The 12,209-nt window shown below is 29.8% G+C and overlaps 1 protein-coding gene across 2 annotated transcripts; it reads left to right on the top strand.

Moving 5' to 3' along the window:
- Positions 1-7,749: 7,749 nt before the first annotated feature.
- Positions 7,750-9,863, top strand: LOC108809176 (protein RGF1 INDUCIBLE TRANSCRIPTION FACTOR 1). Of its 2 annotated transcripts, none has more exons than XM_018581309.2 (4): positions 7,750-7,930; positions 8,438-8,701; positions 8,865-9,023; positions 9,559-9,863. In XM_018581309.2, exons 1-4 carry the CDS (start codon positions 7,922-7,924, stop codon positions 9,790-9,792), a joined length of 666 nt encoding a protein of 221 aa, XP_018436811.1. In that variant the 5' UTR covers positions 7,750-7,921; the 3' UTR covers positions 9,793-9,863. The 2 variants fall into 2 exon arrangements, with proteins under 2 accessions (XP_018436811.1, XP_018436812.1); XM_018581310.2 differs by having other exon boundaries at positions 8,444-8,701.
- The last annotated feature ends 2,346 nt before the right edge of the window (positions 9,864-12,209 follow it).

A 12,209-nucleotide genomic window follows, 5' to 3' on the forward strand; every position in this document is an offset into this window, starting at 1 on the left:
TTCCCAAGAACCCTCACCTAAGGTGTCCAGATTAAACTTAGGTCCATAAAAATCCTAAGCTAATCCCGATACTTCGAGAAATCCTCTTAAGGAACAAAAAGAAAAACGACCAAAGTCTTCCAGACTTATTGTAAGGATCGATTATGATTAAGCTGTCATATTTCACGACTAAAGCCAAAAACCAAAAACGAAACAAGAAAACCAAGTTTGAAATTAAACAAGGGTTTAAAAGCCTCCCCAGGCTAACCAAAGATTCAAAATGCAACAGATAAAGGTTTAAAAGCCTCCTCAGGCTATAAGTTTGAGAAACAAATGAAAACAAAGCCCATCGGGCAGAAATCCTAGAAAACACGAAAGAGCATCAGTTCTTAAACTTCCTTGTCATCCGAGCTCTTCTCAGCTCCCTTGCCAGCTGGATCTTCCTCTTCAGGAACCTCCTCCATCTCCTTGTCGCTACCTCCAGAGGCGGTTTCGACAGGGGCTGAGTAAGAACCCACCAATCCCAAATTAGAACCGAACTCTCCGGAAAAGGAGAGGTTAAACATATTAATCTCGAAAGTACCTGAACTCTCAGAGAGTTGGGGAAGAGGGAGCTTGCCAATCGAGAAGTCCGAAACCTGAGCCTTCTCGTACGCCGCAACAGCTTCCGGCATTAGCGCCACCAAGTTATCATACTCATCTTGAGTACTCTTAATCTCACTATCCAGTATGTCCTTCAGGAGCTCGGTGTTGGCTTGAATCTCTTGGGCATGAACCAGGAGGTCAACTTCGTCTTTCTTCTTGGAGAACTTCTCCTTGACAATAACCAGAATCTTGTTGTAGGCTTCAGCTACCTCCTTCTTTCCCCTCCGGACGGCTAGCCTGACCTCAGCTTTATATCCCGTCACGTCTTGGAAGTCGGAAATTGAAATTTAAACTCGCTTAAATCTAAAACCGTTGATTCGACTAGAGATGGATTACAGCCGTCCGATCGGATATGAATAAATACGGTTGAGATAGCTAGTAATCATGATCTCAACAAGAGAATCTAGCTTGGGCGGCTAGGTCTAGCTCCCGAGAATAACGAAACCTCATTTCGAGAGCTGGGGGCAACTGTTGGGCCCGAATATGGCCCGGTAACTGATTATTCAATAATAAAGATGATGATGGGCCACGACAAGCCCATCACGAGTCTGAAGTCTAAAAGAGAGCTAAGCACGAATCGGAGGCTGAAAGCTAAGGATCCTGACTAAGGAGGTCACGACGAAGAGGAAGCTCACGTCGCAACCAGAAGAAGCGCAGGACCCGGTCAAGGGGAAGCTGTTGCAGATTCCACCTCAAGCGGAGAGGATCTCGGAGATCAGTTGCAAACAACCTAAAGAAGTCCAAAGCTATAAAAAGAGAAGGTCGAAGACTAAAAAGAGGATCCGATCCTACTCAGATTTTACTCAACATTCATCAAAACATTCTTAGATATAATCCTTTTGTTATCTTTGTAATCATAAAAAGAAACATCTTTGTAACCATCCCATTTCTATTATATCAATACAAATCGAAGTTCATTCATCAAGTTCTTACGGGATTCAGCCCGCGATAATCTTTCCCTAACCTTTCCTAAACATAAAACCTGATCTAAAATCTAGGTGTGAGTTTTACCCCTCACAATTCCTACTTCAGCGTTTCTTCCACACAAAACGACACCTAGTTTAACTACACAAGCCCATTCTTTCGGACGCATTTCAAAGAGAAGACCCGTTAACTGCCCGAGTGAATATTAATGGGCCCAACTTTAGAGGAATGTTCTCGCAACTCGCAACTCGCAACTATACAACTTGGTTATATACAACCCCAATGAATAAGTTCCCCAGAATTTTTTTTTTTAATGTTCGTTTAAGAAAATCTAAAAACATATTACCATTTTTATTTGGGAAAATAAATTATATGAGATTTTAATTTGAAAACTACACCATTCTTAATTTATCTTGAGAACTACACTTTTGTATATGTATACTGACTAAGTTATCCAGTCTGGATATTTAAAATTAGTGTTGTATAATTTTGTCATAATAGTTATTTAAATATTTAAACTAAAATTTCACAAGAATAATATTTTTATTTATTTTATTTTTGGAAACAACACTATTAAATCTAAAGATTATTTTTTGAGTATATCTTAATTTCTTTTGAGAAAAAAAACAAAACCAAATAAGTGTCTTCTTCATCGTATCTTCTTCCTATTTCTTTTAGTACTCCATTTTTGTGAAACATATCTTCTACTTTCTGTTCTTTCCTTCATTTTCCATTTTTATGTTGTATATACTTTTCTTCTTATTGTTTTCTATTTTGAGTCATTCACATATTTTTTTATTCTAGCTGCTTTTACGAAATTTTAATTTTAAGAATGATAAATCTTGAAACACTCACAGATGCAATCGTAGAAGACGAAATAAATCCAAAAAAATCTAAGTTTAGAAAGAGAATAAAAACTTGTGGATAATCACCAAGAATCAGAAACTACCACTAAGAAACTACCTGAACATTACATGGAGCATAAAGTTTTCTTACAACATTCTTCCTATGAATGATTTGTCATAACAACACAATATCCAAGTATACAAAAATGATATCAGTTTGTTCTTGTATTTATAGTATGATCTACGTAAATATATTGGAAAACATTCATTAAACTAATAACTATAAAAACTAGCACTCACGAACAGTTGGTATTGTATTTTAGAAGAAAACAACTTAAACAGTCAGTTTTCATGAACGCCACAAGAACACCTTACAACATTCTATCTAAAAATGATTATATAAAAATCTTATTAACTTCTTCGGAGTCTTGAGTTTTTTTTATTAACTCTGTAAAACATCAGTTTTTTAGTCGTCAGTTTTTTGCTTTACAAACTAAACTTAAGTATAACAAAAAGTTTAAAATCTAATTCTTGATATAATATATAATGCTAAAAGGTTATGTGTATTATGATGAATAGAATTTTTGCTTACAACGTAATTGTGTAAGTTTTTATGTAGATTTTAAATTATTTTAGAAATTTATCTATTTGTTAAATCAGTAAAATGTATTTATCTCAAATATATGATTACTTCAAAACATAAATAATTTCAAATTTTAAGTTTTTTTAGGTTCTATATTAAATTAGGGTGAAAATATCTTTTCATATATAATAAAATGTAATTTTCAAAAATAAAAAAATAAGGTACATTTTTCAAATTTCAAATTTCAAATCACAAATAGGGTATTTTTCAAATTATCCCTTTTTATTTTTACAGATTGTTAATTTATATGCATCACCAATTTTTCATATACTAATATTCTCTGGGCTTTTGAAACATAAATGCCAGAAAAGCAAATAAAACATATAACCGAGAATTATAAAAGCTCATTTATAATATCTAATAAATTTCGAATATTGGACAAAACAAGATCCATCAGCCGAAAATGCTATTTTTACTCTTAAAATAACTGTAATCGGAGCATATACGTTCACCAGAAAATGAATCCTCCAGAGCCACTGTAAAGGTTGAAGGAAAAAGCAAACTAAAAAAATACCTTAACACATGTTTATTGGGAAAAACGCGACTTGAGAGAACCGAAGAAGAAATCAAAAATAAAGAAAAAAGAGACTAAGACAGGGAAAAATGTGACGACGGTACCAACCCAACCATCTCTTACCGTTGTTGTAGTCAGCCTTGTTCCCAGAATCCCCTTTCAAGACCTGTCGTCCTTTAAACGACAACCTTATTCATCTGACCCTTCAGTTCAAGCACCACCACCACCCCTCACCACAACCGCACCATAACGGTTCACTGCCTCCTCCTTCCACCACCGATTTACAGCCAAGAGAAAGCAAAATAAGGTCTTTTCCTCTAAAGATTCGACATGCATGACTGCTGCGCTGAAACTACCACCATGATTCCACCGGAAAACCAAAGAATTGAACACCGCTACATCAAACTAACGAGAGAACCAATTATCCACAAACAAAGCTCTGGTCCAAACAACAAGAACGAAATAATTAAAAAAACTGGTACCTCATAGCATGCAATAGAACTAGAGAGACCTGGATCTAAAAAAAAATTGTGCTAATTATGTATAGAAAAGTTGGAGAAATGAAGGTTTGAGAAAGAGTGTCTATGTATCATTAATTATAACAATTATTCTTATTAAAACAAATTTTTACAATGTTTTGCTCTTTAAACAAACAGAAAATGAACAGAATTAATATATAAATTTTAAATATAAAGATTTTTACCAATTTTTATATTTATTTCGATTTTCTTCTAAAATAATTAAGCGTTTTGAAATATCTAGCTTTATACATTTTTTAGAATTCACAATATGAAAATTTTGAGAGATTATCTATTTTATAATGCGGATAAAAATATATAATTTTAATATTTTATCAGATAATTCATAATTTTTAACTAATATGTCAATTTAACATTGGTTATTACTCCATTCGTTGTATAAAATGCATGTTTTAGAAGAAAAAAATGTTTAGTAAGATATACCTTTTGTAATTTCAGTGTATTTTCAAAACTAATAATGATTAATTGTATAACTTTAAAAAGTTAATTGCACATATTAAATTTTGATTAGTTTAAAATTATGGGAAATAGATAATCATAAAAGTAAATCTAGCTATTAACTTAATTTTTTTACACCAAAAAAAAACTTAATTTTTTTATATTTCGTATGCTTTTCAAAACATACAAATAAAGAAAATGATTGAAATACATTTATGTTTTTGATTACTTATACCTATTTAACCAATATGATTTAAGATAAACAAAACTATTTATAAGATCAATGCATTTTTTAATTAATACTAAGCTTAAACTAAATATAAATCACACTGAAATTCTTTTTTTTTTGATGAAATTTCAAATTTATTGATCAAAAGAGCAAATCATTTACAAAGAATATGCTAGCTAAGACTATTTTAGAATGAAAGAGTCAAAAAGAAAACTGTGCTAAGGTGATACTTCAAACCATCTCCGCATAAGCCCCTCAAGCTTGTGATTTCCTCTATACTTGAGTGAAGAAATGCGGTTTCTCATTGTTCTGTTATGGATCTCACAATCTGAACAGCAGTTGACCATGGCTTCTGGTGCCTCCTCCCATTGCGCTCCCTCCACACTCCATAAATGGTCATCTGAAAGAGCATTCGAAGCAGTATTACATCAAGTGATGAGAACCGGGCTTGCTGGATAACGATCAGAGTTGTAGACCAGTCGGGGTTTATCCTCCTGCCTAGTAAGCGACTAGCAACACTATCCCACACCGTGTAGCTGAACGGACATGCAAAAAATAGATGATCTCTTGTTTCATCAGGCTCTCCACAAAGTGTGCAGTGTGATCTTAGAATCACACTGAAATTCTAAGATCACACTCTTTGCATAACAAGAAAAATATGTTAAATAACACTCTTTGTACAATAAAAAGAGGTATGTTTTATTAATATGACTGGAAAATTTTAATATATACAGAGAGATGTCGTTTGACTTAAGTATTAAATTCTACATTTTGACTTTTTCTATGTTTATTGGTATATTGTTTGAATAAAAAAATAATTTCATATTGGCAATCCATAAAATTTAAAAATACTTTTCCTATTTTAATTTTAATTTTTTATTTTATGCCTTAATGATTTTCAATATTTTTTATTTTTGGGATTATTTTAAAATTTTCTGTTTTAAATTCTTTTAAGTAAAATATTTCAGCACAAAATAAAAATCTGTAAATAAAATTTGTGTTTGATCATACACATCATAATATCTTTTTAGAGTTAAGTGCTACTTTGGTTAACTTTCATTTAATGATAAAATACAATATATTTGTAACCATTGATGTTTTTTCATTTTACAAGTTTAGTAAATTGCAATTAGATAGAATTGTGAACAAAGCACAAAAAAAGAGATACAATGGTGAGTATTTTTTAGGCCAACCTGTTAGTTATTGCTGTTAAATATAATAGTAGTACCTTTATTGAATTTATGTTTCAAAAAAATTACATTGAACTTTAATAATGTGGTACTAGATTTTGATCAACGATTTCAAAACATTAGATATAAATATATTTTGAAAATCTGATAAAATGTATGTCTCATTCCAATCCGTTTCATTTGTATCATTTTATGTCAATCATTTCCGCTTAAAACCATCTCATAATTTATTAATATACTTTTGTATTAAATTATTAAAACTATAATATTTTATATATATATATATCACTTTAATTTATGTATACCACTCTAGTGAAAAATTTATCATGTAAAAGCTATTTTACAAAACAAAAATAACCAAATGTTATACGATCTTATATTTTTTTCATGTTATTATATTATAGATAGGAAAACCCAATAACCAAAATCTAAGTTTTCTTATAGTGTTTGCTGACTATGTTTTGTAAGAATATAAATAACCAGACCAGGTGGTTGTGGCCAGGACCGAATGTTAACACATTTTAGATTTGATCTATCTCTTATGTGAAATTAAGTCACGATTATTTTTGTTCATTTTATACAGATATAAATTCACACTTTAAGGCCATTTGAATATCCGGAGAAAAGTCTATCCATGGATTACACTTTCTCTTGGAGATTAGTTTCGATCTTTCCATAAACTACCCTCATATTAATAAAAATCTATCTTATTAAAACAGAAACATTCTATTGGACTTAACATTTATTTTGTAAGTTTTTAAATTAAATACATATTTATAGTTTATAGTTAAACCTACATTAATCACTAATATTCATTTTTTATACTACTATCCATGTTTCCAAACAATATACTTATTTCTTTATACTACTATCACTGTTTCCAAACAATATATTTTTTATACTATTATCAATGTTTCCAAACAATACAATAATTAATTTTAGTTATTTCATATCTATCATTTTCTCTTTAAAATTTTGTAAAAACGTCATAATTTCATAAATTGTAAAATAATGAACTTTAAAATTTGGATTATAAGATTACAAATTATGAAACTATTATAATTTAAATCAAATTAGATTACATATCGGTCATCCATCAGTTCAATCAGTTAGTCTCGGGTAGTAATTTTTTAATATGAATATTTTAAAAATCTAAATTGAATTGTCAGATCTTCGGATTAACCGGTGTAATCACAATCGAGTTGAATTTAAAACACTGATTTAAATGCAAAAATATTTTAAATACACACTCTTTAAAATTTACCAAAATATTTATTAAGTTATTAGTGAAATTTTTCATCGTAAAATATTCCGCGCTTCCAAAGCGCGGGTCAAGATCTAGTATATATATATAACCAATCAACTACAATATTATAATCTTTTTAATATTGATATGCAATGCAATAGGTATATCTTCGACATCTAATATTCCTATGTATGTATATGTACAGAATAACAGAATGATTTAATTCCAAAATTAATAGGCTAGTTTCCTTGAAAATTTCGGAGTAAATGTTGGAAGCTTTGTTTACCTTTATCGCACCATCTAGATTATAGAGACTACCTTTTTCCTCTCAAAGTCCAATTATTTTTCATTTGTAATTAAAATAAAGAAGACTAATTCGTAAAAATAGGATAAACTTTGAAGGTTAAAACTTAAAAGAGCCACAGTTATTTGTTGACTATTTGGACTTTTGATTTTCCCTTATTTTATTAATTGTAAAGTAATTTATGTTTTAGTTTTTAGTTTTTAGTTAAAAGAGCCACAATATAATTTGTTTATATTTCCTTGGCCGTCTACTATTTATTCACACTACAATCACTTGCTACATTTTCTTTTTCTTTTGGCTTCTCCTCTCTCTTTCTTCTTCCCCAAGAACCCTAAATATTTATGTTTACTTAGATGATTTTGATCGAAGAATTAGAAAAGTCTGCTCATCTGATCCATTGAAGGAATCCACCTTCTCATAACCAAATGAATCTGGTACAAACCCTTTATACATCTATATTTTTTTTCCAATTAATTTCATCTGTTTTTTTCATTTGTATATCAATTCATCATGAAAACCAATAAAGCTTCAAAATTTCTGCAGATCTCATCCTTTTCTTTGCTTATAAAACACTAGATTCGAGTGTTTGGTTTCATTAAAAATGATATATAAGAAAAAAATCTGCAGAATTCATCCTTTACAACAGTCTTATATATTTATTCATTTTAAATTTCAATTATCTTTCAAATTTCTTCGGATCCATCTATTTTTATTGTTGCAAACGAAACCCTCTAAATAAAATTTCGAATGATTGCATGTAAAATCATTTTATTTAAAATCAATAATATTTCTAAATTTCTACAGATTTGTTTTTAAAATTTGAAAATAAGTCGCCTTAAATTTTTCGTACTACCATAATTATAAGTCATTTACATCTTAGTCAACTTTCCAAATTTCTTCAAATATTCACAAGAAGTTATAACTTATTAGAAAAAAATTAGTTTCAGAGTGAGAAGAGAAGAGTTGATGAAGATTGGATTGCGACACTATTGAGCTTAGAGTTCTTTGGGATATGTATGGATCATAAGTATCTTCGAAAGAACGAGAAGAATGTCTTTTGCATTGACTGTAATGTCCAAATATGCAGACATTGTTGTGACACAGTTCACTTTCTCCATCGTCGTCTTCAGATTTGCAAATACGTTTATCAAGATGTTGTGCGTCTCCTCGATATTCAACACTGCTTTGATTGCTCCGAGATACAGGTTTTTTCTTGATATTAAATCATTATAAAATTAAATGAACTTTATTTGAGATACTACTTTTGTTTTCTAACTTGTGTTTTGCTCGAGCCTGTGAAATTCCAAATTAAATTGACATATTGCTTTTGCTTTTCTTTGAATTGGAATAATTTGTCTATGGGAAAAGACATATAAAATAAATGGAGAACAAGCTATACATTTGAATTCGAGGCCACAAGCAAAAGATGCAAGACCTTCAACAAAAGCCAAGAATGCAGCTTCATGCGTGACTTGTAAAAGATATATTCAAGATCGTCCTAATCGATTTTGCTCTATCTCTTGCAAGGTAATATATGTTATTTCAGTCTCTTTTATAGTTTTTTTCCCCTATGGATTGTTCTTTTCTTATAAGTCTATTGTTATCCTGTTAGTTATGCGTTGTTTTAGTAGTTTTTATAGATTAGTAGTTGGCAAAAGTATAGAAAATGTTCTGATGAGAAGGTACAAAATGTTTTACAGAACAATCTTGAAATTTCAAAAGAAAGTTAAGTCTTCAATGAGACATATCTCTGACATATGATGAATATGCGTGTTTTGAATTCTACACATTATAAATTATACAGTTCACACTTCATTTCTTGGTTTTAGAGTCAACAATATGCAATACTCGAGGTTCATTTTAGCTTTTTCTCTTAAAATAATTAGTCTTTTTGTTATATCAGTTGAGTCTTCACAACAGTCTAATATAATTTTAAACGTTGTCGTGAACACGTTTCAAAACGTGAAATTTGCACAATTCATTTGAAATCAAATACAGTAATTTATGTTAAATTATGGTCAAATAATTCAATGACATTTGCTTTGTTTCATTTGTTTTGCAGATTTCAGCTTGTCCAAAAAAGCACAATTTTTGTTTCTCTCCAGAAATAAACCAAAGTGCTTTGAGGAAAGAACATTATAATCAAGAAGAAAAAATAGAGGAGAAAAAAACATGCATATCATCACTCACCGATGTTTCAGAAGACTCGGAAGTTTTATTGAGTAATTTTTCATTGAGACCACTCATGAGGATACTCAAGAGAAAAGGAATTTCTAAAAGATCTCCTCTTAACTGATTTTATTTTCTGTGGATTTTGTTATCAAAAACCATACATTATTTATATTTCTATTTAAGAAGGATATTATATCGGGTTATGTTTAAAATAAAAACTTACGACGAAAAATAATGAATGTTTTGAGATAAAAGTATTAAAAGGATCAGAAAATACTGATGTGGAATGGTATGAGTGATTTATTTATTGTCCATCACAAAGAAAAAGAGGTATGGGACCAAAAAGTTTTCAGTGTTTTGGTGTGCATGAGTTGATTCACTGGAACCCACAAATAAAAAAATATGAATGTAATGCTAAGTGGGGTGTATTCAACTAAAGGTTTGAAGTGATTTGTATTAAAATGGCAAATCTACTGTTATTCAAATGTGGATTTTAAAAAACGCTTTAAAATCCAGTGTTATTGAACTTGGCATTTTATAAAACAATCTGAAATCCATTGTAATTGAACAAAATTTAAGTTAGAGATTTTAGAGTTCTTTAAGTGTTTTTAGAGTGTTTGAAAAGAGTTCCTTAGTTATAAAAATAAAAATACAAATCTCACTGTTTTAGATGAGATTCTAGAGTGTTTAAACAAAAGCACACCAAATTCTCTAATTCTCCGGCAATCATCTAAAAACTCATTAAAAATCAAATCAGTTCAAATTTCAGATTCAATACATCCCTCTAAGGCTTTCCTGGAAAAAAAGTTGATTGGTACATTCATCTACAGAATTGATGATGAAAAAAATAGAAATATATGTTACATTTTTTTGTCAACGAAATGTATATTACAAAAGCTTTGGTATATACCAGAAGGCAGAGAACTAATTATAAATCAATCTTTAGAAAAAATGAGAAAATACATGCGTACATTATAACAAATGATCATGTTAATGGTCTGCGGCAACCTGTTTTGTTTATTCACCATATCACAGAGTTTTATTTAATTAAAATATTATCACCCATCATTATCATTTATTTTATGATAATATATATTATTTAGATATAGTCATGTTAGGAATTCATAGCTAAAAAGATAGAAGCACCGACTGAGAAAAAGAAGAACGGAAGCATAACATAGGTCTGTTCGATTACGTGTAGCCGCGCCATCTACACCTTCAACTAAGATCGCGTTCGTTTATGTGTCGCGTGATTTGTGACTTACGACTAAATCTGCAATCTATGACTAAAATTATGTTTGTGAATATGTTACCTGATCTGCGATCTACAACTTACAATTAGTCGTGGGATTCAAATTTTCTTGATTTTTAGTCATTTTTCATGCGATTTGAATCGAGATATGCGATTGGTCGTGCGATCAGTCGCATAATATCAAAACAAACAATAACCTGCGATTTACGATCAGTCACATATCACAGATTATACGACAGTAAAATGAACAATAACCTACAATCGAGCACTGATTGCATGTCGCATGTCAGAGGTCGCATGACGCGCTATAGGTAGACAAACAGGGTCACAATCGTGATATATAATCTAGATTTAAAAAATATTTTTACATCTGTACTATTAAAATTCAAGTATTTTTAGGTTTCTTTGATTTTACAATAATATTATAAATTGTACCATTTACTTCCTTTTTAATAACATAAATAAGTAAATAAGAGAATATTTCAAAAGAAATCAAAAACTTTTTTTGCCTATTTATTTAACTGAAAAATTCCAAAATCATATACAATTAAAATTCGGGTAATAAGAAAAACAATAATCTATTCAAAGAATATTTCAAAAGAAAAAGAGAAAATAAATCATGTAATAATTGGTGTTCCACCCCATTTAAGGAAACCCACAAGCCTCACTAATCATTTAACATATATCTTATACTCTCTCTCTGTTCCTAAATATAAGATGTTTAGATAAAAACACACATATTAAAAAAAAATTTGTCTAGAAAGAAGTATTGAAACTTTAAACTAATGATATTCAACCAATTATTAAATAGATTATTAAATATGATTGGCTACACAGTTTTTATAAAAGTAAAAATTATCTAAAAAATGAAAACATCTTATATATTGGAACATCAAAGTTTTTTAAAACATCCTACATTTAACAACAGATGGAGTATAACTTATATCAGTTAATTTGGATATTCAAAGAAAATATATTTTAAATTATTTAATAATAAATTTGTAATAATTAACCAAACTATTTAAAAAATAAAGCTCTAATAATTTTGAAAAACTTAAAAATCACATAAATAATTATTTTCTAAACCAATAAAAACAATTTCTTAAATATATGCGGTTAACAATCATAATTTAACGAACATGCGACGCAAATACCTTTCAGGTTCGATTCTCCTACTATGCCAAACTAAGTTCCATTGTTTTATTCACTTAACGCGGATATGAGTCCATGCTTTATGATCCGTTTGGATGCCTTGGAGAAAGAGTCCATATGCGGGCTTGCGACTCCCC

This window comes from Raphanus sativus, chromosome 6 (genome assembly GCF_000801105.2).
Source record: "Raphanus sativus cultivar WK10039 chromosome 6, ASM80110v3, whole genome shotgun sequence".
NCBI classification, from domain to species: Eukaryota; Viridiplantae; Streptophyta; class Magnoliopsida; order Brassicales; family Brassicaceae; genus Raphanus; species Raphanus sativus.

Excerpts from the sequence above, each read along its gene's own strand:
- LOC108809176 (XM_018581309.2), top strand. Across the intron at positions 8,702-8,864 it reads TTGATTGCTCCGAGATACAG|ACATATAAAATAAATGGAGA; the intron begins GTTTTTTCTTGA and ends CTATGGGAAAAG. Across the intron at positions 9,024-9,558 it reads TTTGCTCTATCTCTTGCAAG|ATTTCAGCTTGTCCAAAAAA; the intron begins GTAATATATGTT and ends TTTGTTTTGCAG.